The sequence below is a fragment of the Podarcis tiliguerta genome, assembly GCF_965153285.1.
Source record: "Podarcis tiliguerta genome assembly, chromosome: 3".
Lineage (NCBI taxonomy): Eukaryota > Metazoa > Chordata > Lepidosauria > Squamata > Lacertidae > Podarcis > Podarcis tiliguerta.
The window spans coordinates 45,088,586-45,110,174 of NC_139536.1; the positions used below are offsets into that span (position 1 = coordinate 45,088,586).

Here is a 21,589-nt window from a genome sequence, read left to right on the forward strand (position 1 = left end):
AGTCTTTGAGATTAGCTATGGTGTGCTTCCATCAGGAAATTAGTTAATTGTTGCAAAGTCAAAATTGCCACAATCTGTCCCCACTACCACCTTTTAAGGATAGTCCAAAAGACTGACAGAACTTGTGTAGCTGTGCAGACATTGCCTCTCTCTTCCTTTTCATGGAATACATTTTAAAGTGCAGAAAACTTCCGAATGCTATTTGGTTAGCCTGTGAAACTGTGATAACAGTTACTCGTCATCCTGGAAAAAAGTGACAAGTGGGGTGCCTCAAGGTTCTGTCCTGGGCCTATTGTAATTTGGATTAAGGTGCTCATAAATCTGCAGGTAACACCAAACTGGGAGGGATAGCCAATGCTGCTGAGTAACAGAATCGGGATTCAAGATGAGATTAACAGATTGGGGAACTGGGCCCAAACTAACAAAATGTATTGCAGTAGGGACAAACGTTAGGTTCTGCACTTAGGCAGGAAGAACCAGCTGCTTTTCCTAAAAATGCAAAGAGCAAAATGGACTTCATCTTCCATGATGGGACTTGCCCTTCCTCCCACCCCCCCTCTGCAGCCTCCCCCCCCCCACTCCCTAAATGTTAGAGAAGATTTTGGAGGCATGGAGTGTACTGAATGGGTAAAGAGGGGAAATGGAAATCCCATTGTGCAAGTCGAAGCCTGTGCCGTTCACACAGATGACATCATTGGTTAATCATTTTGTACAATCACATTTATAGGACCAATAAGATGAGTATCGTAAGGGGCAATAGAAAATGACTTACGCTGATCGAGCCTCATTGATTTCTACCAGATACTGTTGTTGAGTGTACTTGGTTTGAAATGAGGAAACTTCACAGGATACTGTGCTATGCTCACAATGATTTGGGGGGGAGGGATTCAAGTTAGTTAGGCATATCAAAGTGCTGCTTGATATACTTATTTCAGTTGAATTGCATTATTGATTATATAGGAGTGAAGTGTTCGGTTCCTTAGATTGCGTTTCTGGAGATTTTCAAAAGATGTTTCTCAAGAGAGCAATTATCGGAGTAAATGATGTATACTATGCAAAATGGCCACTAATGTAGAAGTAACAGAGTAGTTTGAAATTTGGAAGAGGGATTTACCCTAAGCAGACTCCAGAGACAATTAATATTTTTCCTCTTTCAAATATGATCAGAACGATTACTACATTGTGATAGTAAATCCTTTATACACTAACTAATATTCAGGCTCGCCTTTTAACAGTATTTACTTTGATGATTATCAAGTGTGTCTGTTCCCTATAAACCTTTTAACGTAGTTGCAGTTTTCTGTTGTCGCTGGCTGGTTTCTTTCACTTTGCTTTTCTGAAGGTTGAAGCTCCTGTTCTTTGGGACAGTTTTTACTTGAACTGCTTGAGGCAGCTTACATATGGGAACTGCTTGCATCATCATCTTACTGTGTTATCTTATTGATGTACTTTGGGATCCATCGTTCTAATGAACTGACCTTTCAGTTGTCTGCTTTACAACACTACCATTTAGCCAAAATCTTCACTTTACTGGAGTTTTAAAAATCCTATTTAAAAGCGTATAGACATCATCATCTGCTATGCAAATGCTTTTTATATTAGGTTTACCAATGTCTGGAATACAAGAAATCTAGCTTCTGTCTGTATGCAGATACGTAAAGTAAGGTTTCTTGAAGGCATCCTGGCAACATTTTACCTCAAGACTTCTGCTTCATGGTATTCAGTGCTTTGCTTCTTTTCTGTATGGCAAGATTTTCAATCTGGGAATAGAATGCTGTGGTCTTCATAGTACAGATCTATTTTAAAAAAATCTATTGAAAAACTTGGAGGCATGTATTCTTGACAGTTCTGCTGTTCCCTGACGTGAATATTCTTGACATTGGTTGCATCTTTGTATCTTCCATCTGTGATTGCAAATCACTCTTCACCCCTTTTAAACATATATATATATATATATATATATAAATGATCTCCGCTTTAACTTTCTTATGCATCCTGGTATTTGGTTCCAGAAGATGTTATAATTTGCTCTGAGGATTTGAGGATTATTTAATTTGCTGAGATTTTCACGCTTCCATAATTTTTTCAAGCTTTTAAATTTTTTATTTTTTATTTTTATTTTTTGCTGCATTGAAGGTTAGATACTCACTTTAAAAGCAAAAGAGTGAGAACTAAAGGGTGCCAATGGCTGTGTTTTGCCTTTTCCTGATTTATATAATTAAGATTTCATAATAACTTAATTTGAAAAATGCACATAATATTTAAAAAAATAGAATTTTCTGTTTAACAGGAACTTATTCTTTAGTGTGCTGCCTAATATTTAATAGATTTGTGTTTTTTAAAAGAATTGAAAGCACTGATGTTTTAAAATTGATGTTGGAAAGCAGGGGACAGATGAGAGAGAAATGCTGAAATCTATGCAAGTGTTCCTAGATCCCTTTTAGATGAGAAACTGAAATTCAGTTACTAACCCCGCACACCCAATAGTGCTTTTTTGTTAGCTTTTTAAATTACAGAATGGCTTTATGCTCCTACCCCTTGTGCTGCAAAACAAAATCAATACATTTTGAGATGATCATTCCTCAGGGTCCCTTCCAATTCTTTGAAAAGGTGTGGCTGAATATGCTGCATGGGGCGGGGGGGGGGGGGAGACTGTTGTATGACAAACAATTGAAATGGGGGAGAACATGCTTGTTGAGCTCAAAATCTCTACAGTTGTTTCATTGATATTCCCATTGAAGACACATTGGCAAATTAAGGTTTAGCTTGTTCTTTCTTGGAGATTGATCCCTTTTTATGTGGGAAAAGCATCTGAATTACAATGAAATTTGTATCCTTGGAACACTGGGAGAGGAAACCATATTACATTCATTTAGATGAGAAAGGGCTTTTTCTATATGAAATACTAAAAATTAAAGTTTAGATTATAAATTTCTTGCAAAGCCTCTTTCTCTTGCTGTAACTTGTTCAAAAACATTTTACTATGGTTTTGAATTTTCTCCAAGAAGTGCTTACTTATTAAGCGTAATGAAGTAAGCACATTGCCAAATCCAGTATATTATTGGAGACAAATTAGAATGAATGTGTGTAACATAGGAGAGAAAACATGCATAACTTAAACTATCTGTTCTGGTCACAGCACTTGCCGCTGGGTATGAGAAAAACTGCTTTTTATACTCAACAAAGGCTTGGTTCTTCAGCAGCAGAAACTGCTACGGCAGAAGCAGCTAGGGAGAGCTTCAGCTGCACATGTGGTTCTCTCTCATCCAACTTCTCCCTCTTTGGATTTTTGTCAAGGCTTGTGAAAAATAGCCGCCAATTTTGGATGCTTGCCTCTTCAAAAGTCATGATTAAATTCAGCGGGAAATGTGCCATACTTCCTGCCCATGACTTCTAGGGAGAGGACCTGAAAAAAATATCTGTTATTTAAAATTCATAAATATTGGGTCGAGTTTTTAATTTTGAAAACTTAGACCACTACTTTCTGTGTCATGACCAGGATCCAAAGAGCTGTTTTATATGTGCCCAAGGGTGTGGGTGTGCCCATTGAGATTTTAAATAGATACACACCTGCCTTCTTCTACACAAGCTCATTTTGAAATTCATCCCAATGTTAAAAGAGTTTTAACCATGAGGCTTGGGTTGCTACTGCTTTCAGTGTGCGAAATTAATTGCACAATTTTTTGAATTGAGGCCTTAGCAATGAAAGCATACCTGTGCTTTTAAAGCAGTCCTTTGCCAATTAATGTTATGTTCCAAAACAAAAAAAAAAAGACCTCAGTGTATACTCAGTTGGTAGAGCATGGGTCGTGGGTTCAAGCCCCACATTGGGCAAAAGATTTCTGCATTGCAAGGGGTTGGATTAGATGACCTTTGTGGTCCCTTCCAACTCTACAACTCTAGGATTCTATGTTCTGAAAACTAGTTATGTATGAAGCACAAAGTGAAAAATTCAAATACATTCTATAGGGAGAGACAGAGAAATATGGGCCCAAGATGCGGGGGGAAGAGGTCTCAGCTAGGGATAGACAGTTTCAGTAGCATCTTGGCTTATGACTGCATCTTTAATCTTCATAGATGGTGGTAAACGTTTTTTTCATTAAAACAAGTCATCTTTTTAAAATCTTCTGTAAGTTTTTAAGCTTCTTTCTGTCACTATTCTGATTGCTAAATTCTTGTCTATATTCTTGTCAGTTGACAATATAAATTAAAAATTCTCATCTTTTAAGGGATTTCATATATATTTACATATATATATGGAGCCTGCTGTTCTTCACCCTCTATGCATCCGCAGTATTAATCAATATACGCCATTTGGCACAGAACATTTTTTCCAATCTTTTTATTAACTGACATTTTTTAAACCTTTCAAGCAATGGCACCATTAAGGAGGAAGAAGAAGATGAAGAAGAAGCAGAAGAGGAGGAGGAAGAAGAGGAAGATGACAACAATGACAACAATGAGGAAGAAGAAGAATTTGAGTGTTATCCACCAGGCATGAAAGTCCAAGTGCGGTATGGACGAGGGAAAAATCAAAAAATGTATGAAGCTAGTATTAAAGATTCTGATATTGAAGGTGGAGAAGTCCTTTACTTGGTGCACTACTGCGGATGGAATGTGAGGTAATTGAGATTTAGCTAGTGATTACTTCCTTTAAAATACTTCTAAAATACACTTGTGTGTTTTAAAACACACTGAATATTGAATTTTTTTCAATATTTCTGCTCTTTGGAGATCATTGTACTGTATAAAATTATTTATATTATAGGATATAACCACAGCAACTGAATAGCATATAGATCAAGAAGAATAATCTTGTTCGGACTCCTTTCTCAGCATTATTTTAAGTAGTACATAACAGAGAAATAGCGTATGGCTCTGCTCATCATATAGTATTGGGCAACACACAGCTAGATCTCTACACATTTCTCAAAGTCTAGCATGAAAAAGCAAAGCATACATTTTACCATGAAGTAGAGGTGAGGTTTCATTTGCAATAACTGGATTTCTATCTGGATGATTGCATGCATGCAAGAATCTATCGTTCATTTTCAGCACTTAAACCAGATGACCAGCTTCTCCGAGCACCTAGGAGTCTTATGTGCATCTTTGTGGACAGTAAATAGCTGACTTTCACTTGGCCAGACCTGGTTTCTTGTTACCATACACTTCTAAAGAACTTTCATCTTGCCATAGTTACTTGTGTCACTGATTTTATGTCTGAGCATCTTCCTCTTATTATGGCTTGCTGCTGTAATTTAGTGCTTTGGGGAAATGGTGGGTTTAATTTTTGCCCAAAATGTTCTTGACGTCTTTTATGCCATTAATTGAATTTTCTACTCCATGCAGTTCTCAAATTGCTGCATCCTCAGGCTCTTTCAAAAGTTTGTTTTATGGATATGCGTTTTGCAAGGGCTTTTGTAACAGGCCCCATATTTCTCATTTAATACTCATGTAGACCTTCTTATCATCTTTGCTTGCCATTTGGATCTGCATTGCTTTTATAGTTATCTTTGTCTCGGAAGGTTGGAGAGAGGCCATATTAGACTTCTCTGATGTTGGCAAAGTCAGCCATCATGAGTCATAGTTGGAAACTCTTGTCATGCTACCTTCTCTATTTTCATAATGGAGCTGTGTTCAATGAAGTCATTGCTTATCAGACAAATAAGAGACTGCTAGTAAAGATTTTGAATTGTAGGATTTTGTTTTTCTTTTTCTTGCAGTATTTAGTTCCCTTAACTGTTGACTTGCTCACATGTGTCTTCAAACCAAGTTGAGCATGTATTGCAAAATAATAAGAGTTTTGCCTTCTATGTTCAAGTGTAAATAGTGAATACACAACATATGACCTGCAAACTGATGTAATGAACGTGTACAAAGCCTTTGATTTTTTTGTATTTCATTTCCTTTGAAAAGGATGTATATTTTAGATTACTCAATCAACACTTTATTTTTCCCTAGCATTAGAAAGAAGTTGAAATTTGAGCTCAGGCTTTACTTGCTTTATTGTGAAAGAGAACTTTTATTTATAGGCTTTAGACTATTTTTATTTATAAGAGATCCAAGAGCAGCTATAGTTAAGCTTTGAAATGATATTGGTGTTAGTATGTAGAAATGATAGATTTGTGAGCGGTTGACTATAAAGTCTTAATTGTGGCTTGGGTGATTCCTGTTGAATGTATTCCAGTTTGAAACTCTAGCTTTTGAGGGAAAGATTGAGATAATACTTATAAGGGCTAGAGAATCCTCTTAATTCATGTGATTGTTTAGTTACTGAAGGGTTTCTATTATGTATATTTAACTTTGCGTGTGACCCTTAGACCATCAGTAGACCATCAACATAAAGCCACTTGACACTAGTTTAAATTTCCCCTAGAGGTCGTGCCCTGAGGCTCTTGCTAATTCCCTACAAGAAATGCAAACCCTAAGTCTGTAGATTGGACTTTTCAGCCTCAGTAGAAAACAGAGTAGAACTTTTTGTCCTGAAATCTAGGCATGCAAAAGTGTGTGTGTGTGTGTGTGAGAGAGAGAGAGAGAGAGAGAGATCTTTGGTGGTTATATTTAGGGTGTGTGCGCCTAATAAGTTGTTTTTTCATTGCTTTTGCGGCTTCTTGTTCTTCAAAGCAATTTAATAATAAAAACGCACCTTTGTGGTTCTCTGTATCCTCCCTCCACGCTCCAACTCAAAAAAAGCAATAGCAGATAGAGATGCCTTTCACATCTGTCTTTCAACTAATAATATATCATGCATGCCTCACATCATAATTGTAGACCCTTCACTGTTGGTTTGTAATTCTATAACCCTTGGACAGACTACATATGTTTACTGTACATCAATATTTACACAGATGATTTAGGCTAGGGATCCCATGTGATTTTAAGCAAATCAAGGAATTGTCAGTTTTGCATAATCCGAATTAAATTGCTACAGGACCTGAGAGAATGGGTGGAGGGTCTACATGCATTTGTGCATTAAGAGACTAAGAATGCTTAGGTGAGTAGATAGTTATTTTTAGGAGGTGCCAGCAATAGGTGAAGGTTTGTTATTTGGTGATTGGAGTTGTTGGAAGGAAAGAGACAGCTAGGAGTTTCAGTTCTGTCAATCAAATGTAGACCCTGCAGTCTTCTTTTGTGGAAGAAAATAACATTGATTCATAGCCTGACTCATACAATTTCTGTTTAGACACTTCTTTGAGGTAGGGAACTGTGGCCTTCAGCTTGAAACAGCTGTTAACTATGTGTTCAACAGTGCTAGTGCTAACAAGGTGGCGACTCATTCATACTCTTTCTGCTGAATTTTAAATGTTAAGCCACTTTCATTCTGTCTCCTGAGTTGGATGAATATGACTGCCAGAATTGTGTATGATATGCTGTCAGTAAGTTAAAATAATGTATTTATGGTTCTTCTTCCTTTGAATATTTTATTTTTCATTTTGTAAGAGTTAATCAAAGCATAAGCTACATTTAATTGCCATGAAAAGTTTCTGAGTTATTTCAGAATGATTACTGAAGATAACCAAGTACGTGCTGCCTCCAGTAATGGTGTTGGTATGCCTCTGAACACCCATTCCTAGGAAGTACAACTGCAGAGAGTGCTGTTGCTCTCATGTCCTGCCTGCAGGCTTCCCGTGTGCTTTGGCCTACTACTGTGAGAACAGAATACTGGACTAGATGGGACTTTGTTCTGATCCAGCAGGGCTCTTCTTATGTGCTTAAAAAGTTATTATCTTAAAGGATTTTTTAACCAATATTTTTGGATGTTAATAATAATAATTCTTATTCTGGCCTTCAGAATAAAACCTGTAAATGGTTCAGTTCATGAAGATAAACTCCTGATATTATTAAACTACTAGTAATGTTGTTATTCTTACTCTCAAGAACTTGCTCCGTCATGTAAATCTGCTCAGTGGTCTTTAGCTTGAATTGTCAGCTTTCCATATTCCATGTTTAAATAATGGGGGTACTTCTGTGTCCCAGGAAACTGAACTAGAATACAAAGAGATTTAGTATAGTATAGTGGCTTAGAACTTAGCTTGAGCTCTGGAACTCTAAAGTATTGATTTTGTACCAGCTATGAACTCATTGGATTGTCTTAAAGCAAGCTACTCACTCTCTTTGGGTTCATCACACATAACACTATGGTTTAGTGCTGTATGAATGAGCCTCAACAATCCCAAAGACTTACATGCTCTCCCTCCACTCACATAGGAAGGCTTCTACTGGTTTTGTTCAGTTACAAAGAATCTCACCAGTTAGTTAGTGTTGTGTGCAAAGCAGGAATCCTGCCTTATAGTGGTTAGCTGCTGAACAAGCCAGATTCATTAACAACTAACCACTTTTCATTTTAAGTCAGGAGGTTCTTTGAAACAAAATAAATTTAGTAGAAGCCCTCCTCTTGGCAATGTGGGAGAGAGAGAATGTGAGCTCTGTGCTTTGCTCAGGCTTATTTCGACTCATCCATGTATCTTTAAACCATAGCAGTATGTGGGAACAAGTCCTTTGTTTCAGCCCCCCAGCTGCACTATGGAGATAATAATAATTGCCCTGCCTTAAAAAGTTATTACAAGGTTTTCAGTAAGAATATATGTGAAACTCAATACTTCAAAGTAAGGCAGGTAAAAGGTGCACCAGGGTCTTGGCAGATCTCTGATTTCTGGCTCAGAATTGTTTAACTTCAGGGTTGTTGTTGTAGTTGTTTTTATTAAAAAAAAATCTGCTTTGGCTGGCTAATCTCTAAGCCTCAAGGATTCCTCAACTGCAAAATGAGTATTGCAGCTCTGCTGGACAGTTCTAGGGTTTGTTTGGAACCCTTAACCTGTAGTAACTCATATATAGATTTGTACATGCATTTGCCAGTTATCCCAGTGAAAGACTTATGAAGTGAAGTAGGTATTTATCCCACCTGAGCTATCAGTTGCATCAGGCCGTCAACCATTATTTTGTTTCTGGCTCTGATAGACCTTGGAGTTCTAGAGAAAAAAGCATATTAATGCCAGGAAGTTGAAGATTGCCCTCCTATGTTTTTCAGGTACTCTGTAAATGTTAGGTTATTGTTGCTGTTGCTATTCATGTAATATCATTTCTAGTGGAAAACATGTATTTCTACTTGTTGTTCCTGTAGACTTGGGGAAACTAATCTGGACCCTCCAGTTCCTATTGGACTCCGATTCCCATCATCTCTGACCATCTGCCATGTTGGCTGGGATTGATGGGAGTTCGTGTCCAACAAGATCTGGAAGCACCATATTGGCTACCCCTGCTGAAGACCATGCTTTGAATAACTCCGAAAATGTAACATTATGTATTTTATTTCCTTGTAGATATGATGAATGGATCAAAGCAGACAAGATAGTGAGACCAGCTGACAAAAATGTGCCAAAAATAAAGCATCGGAAGAAAATAAAGGTAGTTGACTTTGGACTACTGCTGAATATATTCATATGAATAAGTGGAAGAGAAAAGACTACATACTCATTTATGATAGCAGCTGTTCTAGTTGGAGGGAAATTCAGTGCCACAAGAATGTTGTTTCATATTTACTTGTCATTATGTATCTGAGTTAACATAATACTGTTGACTGTGAAGGACAAAGCCAGTCATCCTATATCAGACCCATATTATGTGTTTGGCAACTTATTCATCAAAACACAACAGTAGGCAGTGTGGTGTTTTTTTATTGGCCCAGTGTTGCTTAGTTAGATAACTGTTTGTTGGTTTGTTTGTTTGTTGTATAGATTTATATACTGCCTTTTATCCAGTATGGAACATTCACAATTTCCAATATCATAGAGCTTTTTTCCTAGCAAATATGAGAAATCCATGATAGAAAAAGTGCAATTTAATAATGCAAACCCCCAGATTCCATTTAGGACTACACTGAGACTATCTCCAGTGTCATACATATAATGAAGCTCTTCACTTACTGTTTTGAGATATCCCTCGACGGGACCTAGAATCAATCACCTTGTTAGACCATCACCCAGAGAGTGAGCAGGACTCAGCATGGGTCCTAATAATGCTCTGTCTTGGCAGGCTTGTATCCAATGATGTCATTCCGTAGACAAACGGTTCAATCAGTGGAACAAGGAGGAAAGCCATTTTTGGTTATTTCCCTTTTACACTGCAGGACCCCTTTCTCTAAATCTGCTCTGAAGGATCCCCAAACCTCTGGAACAGATTTAGAGGGTCTGTAGGGGGGGGGTGCCAAAGAACGCTTCCCTCTCCATTCCACTGATGGAAGCTTTAGTCAGCTGAGTGACACCATTGGATGCAACCCTCACATTCTTAGCATTCTGGAGGTTCAACACCAGGTTCATTTATGAGGAGGGACGTGAAAAGCTTCTGTGCAGCAGCAGAACGGTTTCCAAAATTTCAGAAGGTACACCCTCACCAATTTCACTGGAAAGTGTGTATATGTGTCTATGCACATATTTGGGATTTGTATTTTTCTTGTTTGTTTGTTGGCAGAAATTCATTATCTAAAAAAGATAAAATTCCACTTATGGAACTCTTGTAGAAAGCTTAATATCTGCTCCTTTAGGCTTCCTTCTCCATAGCATGTGTGATACCTTTCCAGAGTTTTATGCTCAAAACTCTTAAGATAAATAGTATGGCTTAATTAACTGAATATATTTTTCTTATACACTAGAATAAAGCAGACAAAGAGAAAGATGAAAAATATTCTCCTAAAACGTTTAAATTGCGACGCTCATCAAAACCACCTTTTCATGCCAGTATATCACCTGAGATGGCATCCAAATCAGACTGCGCTGAAGCCAAAACTTCTGAAACTGCTCCAAATAAATCTTCAGAGATTATTTCTATCCTTAATGGACTGCAAGGTAATAGACACGTTACAGTTTATTGTGCAAACATTTTTCTAGTACTGTTCAGACAGGGAGACAAGAAAGCCTTGGTGAGCCTTGTCAAACTGCCATTAATAACTAACACATGCACTCATCTCTAAATGTTTTCAGGTAGTGATATGTATCAGTGTCAAGGGTAACATTTATGCAAACACATGTGTTTGAGAATACGTGTTAACAATTATTTAATTTTTCCATTGGTGGACTAGTAAATTCTGTGGACACATTTGTGAGGTTGATGCTAACAAACAATCCAACACTAAATGGAAAATTGAGCAGAAAATAGCTATTTCTTATTAAGTTTTTGGAATTAGTTTGTAACTTTTTTGTGCTGTGTGCATATGCTGCATGCATTGTGCAATGAAGTAACCTTTTGTATAAGGATTATCTGCAGTGGAGATTCAGTCTTTATTTCTTGGAGCAAATACTTTTCTCTAAATTTTCTGTTTTATTTCTTTACATTTCATGGGTTGAACCCAAAGGTAAAATGGAGCAAATGTTGCTTATTTTGCTGCAGTGATCAAGGCAATACTGATATGTTTACTCCTACCACATTAGCATGAATGTTTAGAATTACAATACTTGAGGAAATTATCTCTACTGATGTAATCTGTTTAAATATAGGGATCTAGAAATTATTTCTCCATCATGGAAGTATTGTTCTTAGCTTAGCACAAAAGCCAAATTCAATTAGTATTGTGTGTAAGATGTAGTGCAACACCTAGCGCCACTGCTATGATTATTATTAGTCTCTGTGACACATAAGCTTGTGTGTTGCGACTCACATGACAATGTCAACTCTCAAACATCTTGTGTTAACATAATGTTGGATCTCACCCAAGGAGAGAACAGAAGGCAAAGATAAGAGCTGATAAAGAAGAAAGAGGGAAGCACATTCATGTATTTTGAAATCAATAGTACTGGTGACTAGCTTAAGCATGATCATTCGTTTACTTAGTACAAAGTATGGATAAGAATCTAGGCTCATTAAGAAACAGGAAAACTATAGCAGGCCGGAGTAAGTAATCATGTCTTTGTGTGAGTGAGTTGCCCCCTCTTCTTTTTTGTTCTTTAGTTTCCTACCATCTACATTCATCTGTTCCTAGTTTGTCCTAACATTTTCCTTTTTTATGGACATCAACACATTTTTGCTTTTCTGTCTGTTACTAGATATAGCAACTCACATTTTAACTTTTTATTTCATTTCACCCACATCCTAGTAGTTCCATTCCTCCTTAAACAAACTTGTGGCTTCTAGTCTTGGGTCAGAATCCAACGAACTACTTTAGCTGAGCCCAAAGGCTTGTGTTTGCTGAATGGAATTATTGGCTGATTTTTCTGAACAGCCGCTCTCCATGAAAATCTTCGAAGTTTTAAAAGCCATCTTGATCAACAAGCTGCTGATCAAGAAGATAAATATAAAGTCCCCTTGGGCTCATGCAATTGATTGCTCAGTTGTTTGAATGTTGGACCTGGTCCCATACAATATGGTATCAATCTGTCATTTCTCACAATGGAACCATACTCTTTATGTTGCTCCTTTAGGGAGTCTTCGTTCTCCTTTCCTTTCTAATTCTATAGTCTTAGAACATGTGGGATTGATTCACTTTTATCCTCCAAAGAATATTGCATTTCCTTTTTAAAGCCATTTCTCTGATAAAGCCTTTTGAAACCATCCTCATTTCCTTTTCGTCTCGTGCACTTTCCTTTGAGTCTGTTTCATCATTTGTATTGCAAGTTACAAGTTATCTTAGATTGTTTGAGAAAAGAATATTTATTTTTGTGGTGTTTGCGTAAAGGTTTTTATTAATTGTATCTAAAGGTCCAGTTTGCATTAATAAACATAAAAAGTATGGTTTTTGATGCAAAAACTTGTGGAGAAGCAGGAATAATATTACTTTTTGCAAAAAAAACCAACAACAACCCATTGAAGTGTTCTCATTCATTGGTAAAACACAAGTTTTGTGTGCAGGAGTACCTGGGTTCAATCTTCAGCATCTTCAGTTAGGGCTGAGGAAGAGACCCCTGCCTGTAAACTTGGAGACGTGTGTAAATCAGTTTAGACAATACTTAGCCAGATGGACCAATATTCCAACTCTGTTACAGCTTCCAGTGTCCACTTAAATGATTTTTTAAAAAAATAAACAGAGGCTGATGTTACACAACTGGATTGAGGACTGGTAAGGTATTTTAGCCCAGGCCCACACAGAGCATGGAACAGCTGGGTACACTTGCCCAGGACCTCAGAGGGCTAAGCCAGCTGGGTGGGGGGTGGCGGGCCTGCCAGGGGCTGGCTGTACTTAGCATGTTTGAGTTTATAACTTTATTCTAACAAGACTCCTGCCCTGAGTCCTCAGACAAGATCTGCATGGGCCTGTTTCAGCGAGCGCCGAAACCCGGAAATAACCCATTCCGGTACTTCAGGGTTTCAGCGCGTCCGTAACCTGAAAACGCACAACCCGAAGCATCTGTAACCCGAGGTACCACTGTACTGCCCTTCATCCATAGATCTCGGGGCAGTTCACAACATAAAAATACAAGATATAAAAAAACAGAATGCACAATAAAGACAAGAGCAAAAACAAACCCATAACCCACTCTCTCTCAAAAGAATGCCACATGAGAGGAAACCCCATGTATTTCATGCACATTGCCAAACACATGATTAGCACTCTTACTTATATGTGGTTGCATATTAGGAGTAAAACCTAGGCATCCCATTATCTCCATCAGGTTATCAGTGCTATAAGAGATGAGCATGTAATTTGTATGCTTAACTGGGAAGATTTTTGCATGCATCCATATGTGCATCATGCTCCTATGAGTGAAGATGTATTTATCAGGGCCTCAATCACTTAATAGAGTTGCAAAATACTATACAAGTTCCTTGGTATAATTACCCACCAGCATTGTGAGAATTGCAAAACAAGAACTGCCACCAGTATAGCTCTAGCATTTTTTAAAAATCATGTTTGATTTGCTTTTTAAGATTACTGAATGCCTAATTTTAATAGATATAAAGATTTTGAAGCCTAAAACAAATGTTTTTGTATCAATATAATTGTAATATATCCAGAAATATAGTTAGGATGATGGTTTTTGCATTTGATTTTCTTGGTTCCTCCCCCAGCTTCTGAAAGCTCTGATGACAGCGAGCAAGATGATGACCAAAGTCCTCCAAGTGTTTATAATAATGGTAAGGAAGAACCGCAAGATGAGGCTTTGAGCCAAGGTAACAATGAACTCTGTCCAAAAGAGCAGAACAGCTTGCCCTTTCCAGAAGAGGTCAAATCCCTTTCAGATGCCACAGCATCCAAACCAGCATCCAAATCTCCAGAAAGACTACGAAAAGAATTGGCAGAACTATCTGATGATACTGATTATGAGGGAGAGAACGAAGCCACCAAGAAGAAGAAAGACGTCAAAAAAGAGGCAGTGGATAAAACAAAGCCCCCAGTGAAACGTGGAAAACGAAGATACTGTGTCCCAGAGGAATGTGTAAAAACTGGGTCACCTAATATCAAGGATGAAAAATCAAATGGCAAAGACATGTTAAGTTTGGAAAACAGTAGCAACAGCTCCTCAGATGAAGATGAAGGGAAAACTAAATTAAAAATAACACCAACCAAGAAGTACAATGGTTTGGATGAGAAGAGGAAATCCTTACGGACAAATGCTTTTTATTCAGGTTTCTCTGAAGTGGCAGAGAAGAGAGTAAAGCTTCTAACTAACCCTGACGAAAGGCTTCAGAATACCAGAGCTAAAGATCGAAAAGATGTCTGGTCGAGTATTCAGGGGCAGTGGCCTAAAAAAACCCTCAAGGAGCTTTTTTCAGACTCTGACACAGAGGCAGCAGCTTCTCCGCCCCATGTGTCTTCTGAGGATGCTACTCCGGAGCAACACCTGCAAACTCTCGTAGAAGAGACTTCTTTTCCCAGTTCTAAATCTGAAAGACCTTTGCCACTCAGCACAGAAATGAAACCTGTCGAGGAGAAGCCAGCTGAAACGAATGACAAAAAAGTTGAATTCCCAAGCAGTGGCAGTAATTCCGTACTAAACACCCCTCCCACAACACCTGAATCGCCCCCGTCTGTAACAGTAGCAGAATCCAGCAGACATCAGTCCAGCGCGTCTGTGTCTGAACCACTGGCACCAAATCAAGAAGAGGTACGAAGCATCAAGAGTGAAACGGATAGCACAATTGAGGTGGACAGTGTTGTAGGGGAGCTGCAGGACCTGCAATCTGAAGGAAATATATCTCCTACAGGCTTTGATGCCAGTGTCAGCTCCAGCAGCAGCAATCAACCAGAACACGCTGAGAAAGGTATAAACATTGTGCCGTTTAGCTTTTATCACTTTTCCAAATTCGTTATTAATGTGTTGAGTTCCAAGGTTTCTGTCTGTCTTCAAGATGTCTTAAATCTCTGTGAAAACTGTACTGTTCAGAAAATGGAATATAATTATCAGTGGGTTGGACCCAAGGCTTCCCTTCTGGGTAGAGATTCATCCCCATATATTTTAGAGTTGAAAGAATGCATCTTATTATTTAAAATGGGAGATGTTAGGAATCTGATATTAATACTGAACTATGTGAATGTGCCACTATTCTTTGCACAAGTTTATCTCACAAATGAGAATGAAAATATTTTGTTATCTCAAAAGTTATCCAGAAAATGTAATTGAATGGCTACAGTCTTAATAGATTATATGGTCTAGTAGATTATAGTTGACCATGGGATCTAACAAAATTGTTTTGAATTTCAGTACAGTATTAACTACAGTACAATATTTATATATTTTGCTAAAGAATGGTGCAGCTGACTGAAGAGGACATCAGACTGCACATTTGATCTTCTTTATCCACTTGTCACTGCCAACCAATCCTGGTTTGCTCTACAGCATTCTTCCATTTCTGCTCTGTTCATGTTATCTGTTGTTCAGCATAGTAGTTTTACATGTCCTGTGAAATGTAGATTACTGTCTTTAGAAACGAGGATAAAATTGTCTCAGACTTAGATTACTAGACAGTTGAAAATAACCAAATCTTTCAAAAATGTACAAGCATGATTAAGTGTTCCTATTCTATTAAATTCCATCCATAGTATGGTAGGCATTTTATTACAGGAGTTTTGCATATTTTTTCACATCTTCTAAAGGGATTTCTAAACTAAGAGTGGCCATTACTTTATCATTCTATTAAATCGAACAGACTTTTGCTTGAAAGTTTATTTTAATAACATATGTCTTGTTTTTCCTTTTCTCAGTTTTAAGGAATCATCCAACAAAATCCTTGCTTTGAATAAATCAGAGTATCTACCATTCATATTTTCTATGGCTGGGACCCAAAAAAGGGATATGGCTATGCAGGAACGGACCACACACACAGCTGCAACTTCACATCCTGCTTTTGCCACATTAGTTTCCACTGCCTTAGAGGCAAGATGCTTTCTAAACTGAACAGTGGTTTGCCTCTTCAGTAGCAACTGCTGAGACAAAAGCAGCAAGCAAAGCTCAGGTTGTGCGTGCGGTTTTTCCCCACATGGGTATGTCTCTTCTTTGGTCTAGGCCTACTTACTTTAGAGAATTTGCATTGAAGCAGGAAGCAGATATTTTAAGTTAATTCCACTTCATCGTTTAAAAAGTAAACATTGGTGTCTCTGGTGTGTAAAATACATTGTGTAATATCTTGTTCTTGCTATTATTTTACTAAAGCTTGTCCTGGCCAAAAAAGGCTCAAAGATGTCCAGGGAGGTGGTTCCTCAAAAAAGCAAAAAAGAAGTCACAAAGCATCTGTGGTGAACAACAAAAAGAAAAGCAAACGTAAGTATAGCAAGCTTCAGCTTCAATCTTTAGAAAACGTCTTCACAACAGTTTTGGGCCTGCTTTTGGCTCAAACCTTAATATCATTCATGTTTCTCAGGACTGAATGCATTTTGCATTGTTGTTGGAAAGAAGAAGTTATAGAATCTGTACATACAAAAAAAAATATCTGTACCTTCCCCCCCCCCCCCCAAGAATGAGTTCTCATAAGTGATAAGGGCTACCTAACGCATATCAAATTGTGGATTTCCTTGCCCTCTGGCACCAGGGCCAGATTTCACTCACTTCTATGGAAACAAGTGTTACATTTTCTCTTCCAGTTACCTGTTTTAAACTGCCATTCTGTTTTTATTGGAAGATTGCAGCCAGATTGTCTGCGTCAAGATTAGTTTTACCCCGCAGTAAGAGAGGCGTCTTATAATTGGAAACAAACATTCAAAGGGGTGCTGAGATGTTTAGGAATATGATAAACCTGTATTTGTTATGTGTTTCTTCAGCAAACAGCAGTGATAGTGAAGAACTTTCTGCTGGAGAAAGTATCATCAAATCTCAGCCAGCAAAATCAGTTCCTGCAGCAATGAAGTCTCAGAATACCAAATCTCCAGCAAGAACACAGTCTCCAGGAAAGTGTGGCAAAAATGGAGAGAAGGATTCTGATCTCAAGGAACAGAACAATCGCTTGCCAAAACTTTACAAATGGAGTTTTCAGATGTGTAAGTATGGATTTCTTGTTGCTGTGCCTGCAACAACCCCAAGGTGACCCATGTTAGCCTGTTTTGCAACAAAGGCAAAGACGTTTGTAGTATTTTAAAGACTTAAGAGATTTTTTATAGCATAAACTTTCATGTTGCATCTAATGAAGCAGACTCTTTGCCTTGAAATCTTGGGGCAAAATAAATATACATAGGTGGTTGGTTGGCTGGTTTTTGTGGGTGGTGATTATTTGATTCCTAGTGGCAGTAGCTACTGATACAAGAATAACCTTGATAAGTAGACTCATCCAGTCTTCCCAGTTTTCTATAAAGAATCATTTATTTCTTAACACTGCCCGACTTTTATTTAATTAAATCTAGAATTTGTATAAATTTGTTGCAACTCCTTCAGTTTTGGTCTATCCCTCATTTTGTGTTATTTTTCATAAGGTGGAAGAATTAAGATTTTGCATTGAGCTAATGAATGTTGCTTTCTCTGCAGCTGAGCTAGAAAATATGAGCAGCACAGAGCGCATAGCAATCCTACAAGAAAAGTTACAAGAAATCAGGAAACATTACTTGTCTTTAAAATCTGAAGTAGCTTCCATTGACAGAAGAAGAAAACGTTTGAAGAAAAAAGAGCGGGAAAGTAAGTAATTAGGTCTTGAACATGTTGACGAAGTTAGAATTTGACTCTTGGGTGTCTCTTAAAATATTAGGTATTATTTTGTGAGTATTAAGGGACCGTTTCAATCTTATCCTAATCTGAGCCTGAATGCTGTCCCTTGCTTCTCACATTATTTTTCAGTGGCTGCCTCTTTGATTCTGTACTTGAGCAAAGTTAAAGGGGGGGGGGGGCATTAATAAAGCTCATGCTCATCCCTTCTCTATGGGCAGGCATTGTAAAGGAAGAGTGCAGGAATTGCTCCATGTAGACCTCTTTCCCATCCAGTGTACATTAAAATAATCACAAGGAAGCAAACACGTTTGTGAGAGAGTTAGGATTATCTCATTGCAACCGCTCAGTCCACAAATGCTACCTGTTTGTACTGTTTATTAGGCCAGGAGGAGGAACTGGCAAACTGATCTATATAATGATGATGCACAAAAAGGACTTATTACAAAGCAACAGTGTGAGCCTATGTATAGTGTGTGATGGGAAGTGGATCTTTAGATCATATTTTCCTTTCCCTTGCTGCTCGTCCTCCTTCAAATGTAATGTCTAAACTGGGAGATAATGCAGTAATTGGAACATGGGATCTTCCTCACCCAGCAGTCTTAAACTCATTTGGAAAATTAACTCTGAAGCAAGTAAAACTACTATGTTTCAGACAAATACCCCAAACCTAAGTGCACCAACATGGAAGCAAGTTCCTTTCATTTCAGTGACATTTACTATTTCACTTAAGATCAAAGGCAAAATCCTTCCAAAATACAAGATGGGCAAATTGGTAATCCTGGTTGGGCTTCTGTTGCAAGACTGGGCTTCATAGAGCTCTTTTTCAATGCAAAAATGAACTTGGTAACAGAAGTGAATCCATTAAAATGAAGTATACCTTCTTAAATTGTGTCAATCTGTGTGCACCAAAGTGAAGTGAAGCTACAGTCTTACCCACTTACCTGTGACTAAGCCCCACTGAAATCCAGGGGACTTACTTCAGTATAAACTTTTAAATGATTGTGCTGTAAATGCCCTTAAGATTGCTTAATAAAGCAACACGTATCACTGAAGAGACGACCACAACTATAAAAGCACTCAGGAGGTAGTTACAAAATGCCAATATATGCCCTAAATGTTACTTGATTTCTGTAACTATTCTCTTCAGGGAGTATTTAATTTTTTGCTCTACATTACAGGTGCTGCTACCACGTCGTCATCCTCTTCCTCGCCTTCTTCCAGTTCCATTACAGCAGCAGTTATGTTAAGTTTAGCAGATCCACCCATGTCGAGTTCATCACAGAATGGAATGTCAGTTGAGTGCAGGTGACAGCAAGACTTGCCTAAGCACTTTGCACTTAATGGCTGCTGAGGGCCACTTTTTATACTGCACAGTGGCACAAAATTCAGACAAGCACTATTTTGTATTTAAATTTTTTCTTGACAAGCTAACTTTGCACTTAAGTGCACTTTTTTTGAAGAAAAAGTACAACAAACTGCTTTTCCTCAAGCAATAATTGTTTCCAACTTGTCTGGGAATTGTGTGGTGAGTTGAAGGCCTTCCACTGTGGCAAATGAAGGCTGTTCACTGCCAGTAGAATGGATACGGTAAGCATACAGTTGTTGGGTAGGCCTAATTAATGTGTTAAAAGTGGCTTACTGTTCACCTATTCCCTGGTATTTTGTTAAAGCTGGAGCATTTGATATTTTTCCATTATTTAGGAAAAATGAACCTATTTTCATTTTTACAAGACAATTGTTTTTTAACTAAGTCACCTTACGGTGGCTATAACTGTACAAGTCAAGCACATGTAATTTAATTCCAAACCTGCCATCAATAGGATGTTTCTCATCAGACCTGATAACCAAATATAAGGATTCTGTTTAAAAGGCTGACTAATGTTTACAGGTTTGAATTAGGCTAAATAGGTTACTGTGGGTTTTTAAATAACCCAGGAATTGGAATGAAACTACTGTACTTTGCCATTTTTCTATGAATCAGTATTTTTTTTAATTTTGATAAAAATACATTGTGAAAAAAAAGAAGAAAATGGCTAACAAACTGTATTAAATCTTAATGTATAAAGATTGTATTTAGCCAGTTTAAAGTGTATATTTATTCATAATGAATTATAACACTTATATTTTTGTGTTTTCTTGTAAAAGTTTCTTTTCAGTTAAAGCAACAAATATTTCATTTGTAATGCTTATTTTATTATGAGCTACAACTGAGAGGTCTTCAAGAAGGAGTAAACTGTGTTAATATTATACATGGGTGTCGAGAAGAACATTGCCACAGAAGGGATAGTTGTTTATAATATAAATAGCTAACTGAGTGGTAGATACTTTTTTTTTTAATTGCCTTGTACAAAACCCCAAATCAACTCAACTGTTTTCACTTCTATTGACTTTATGTTGTATGGATCCCAAGCCCTCTCTCGGTTGGCACTTGTATTTAATTACACAACTTTGTAAGACATTTGTATATTGCGGAGTGTTCATTCAAGCTATTTAATACCTGGCACTGTTAATACACAGTACTTTATTGTACAGATTGTTTTACTGTTTTAATTGTAGTTCTGTGTACTTTTTTTGGCTGGGCTTATGGGGGCTGGCATGTTTTTCTTTTTTTGTTTTATTTCTTTTTCTGGCAATACAACATGTAAGAATTTCAAACCTTCTGTTTGTAGATGCTAGAGTGTCAGAATCTTTACATTCGACTTTTCTAAGAAAAGCATTTTCAGTCTTAGTAGTGTGTGCTTAAAAGGTAACTGATTTTATTGAAAATGGTTTCAAGCTATTCAGATATGTACAGGACTGTAAAAAATTGTTGACAAACATTGAAGGAAAGACATATAAAGAAAAGCTATAAAATATATATTAGGTTCTGCAGACAATGGAATTATGTAATATATTGTATAAATGTAAGCAAAGGCCTCCGAAATAAAATGCCATAGTTTGTGAATATTGGATTCTGTTTCTAACAGTTTAATTAAGACATTTCAGTGTCTTCAGGATTACCAGCTATAAATTCAGTTTAGCTAATATATTGGTGGTTACCTGGGGGTGTTTTTTGGTAAACATTTCTATCATTTCCCTTTTGATTCCATACAGTATAGAGAAAACAAATGAAATATAAAACCAGAGCAATAAAAAAAAATTAGATAACAAAGTATCTTAGGCATGCAACTTCTGCCAGAGAGTCAGTTATACCAAGTGTAAGTTGGGAGCAGTTGTTTGGGAGCAAATCATCATACAAATGTACCTCTGAGCCAAATTTCAAGTTAATCTAATCTACAGTGTTGGTACCAATGTCACTGATGATGCGTTAGATTCCACAGATCTTGTCAAGGCTTGCTAGCCAGCCAGTATTTGTGCTTGCAATCAAACCCTCTTTCCCAATTCCTTTGGCATATGCAGAAGGCTTGGAGGAGAAGCAAGAATTTCTCCCATGTGCACTGTGGCTAGGAGAAGGTAAAAAACAGCAGGGTCCTTCTCACTGTTTATCCTCTTTGCAAAGCAGAAGTGAGAAGACCTACACCTCTCTTCCAGGC

At 37.5% G+C, this 21,589-nt stretch overlaps 1 protein-coding gene across 8 annotated transcripts in view; it reads left to right on the forward strand.

The window, feature by feature from the left end:
* ARID4B (AT-rich interaction domain 4B) overlaps window positions 1-21,000 on the forward strand; it is an 81,896-nt gene extending 60,896 nt beyond the window's left edge. For 6 of the 8 annotated variants that reach the window (XM_083433881.1, XM_083433882.1, XM_083433879.1 and 3 more), the window contains exons 17-24: window positions 4,374-4,622; window positions 9,321-9,405; window positions 10,649-10,841; window positions 13,996-15,189; window positions 16,578-16,685; window positions 17,183-17,398; window positions 17,880-18,026; window positions 19,235-21,000. In XM_083433881.1, the coding sequence (XP_083290007.1) occupies window positions 4,374-4,622; window positions 9,321-9,405; window positions 10,649-10,841; window positions 13,996-15,189; window positions 16,578-16,685; window positions 17,183-17,398; window positions 17,880-18,026; window positions 19,235-19,365 (2,323 nt within the window). In that variant the 3' untranslated portion in view covers window positions 19,366-21,000. The remainder of the gene's footprint in view (window positions 1-4,373; window positions 4,623-9,320; window positions 9,406-10,648; window positions 10,842-13,995; window positions 15,190-16,577; window positions 16,686-17,182; window positions 17,399-17,879; window positions 18,027-19,234) is intronic. The other 2 variants (XM_083433885.1, XM_083433884.1) reach the window with 1 other exon arrangement.
* Window positions 21,001-21,589: the final 589 nt, after the last annotated feature.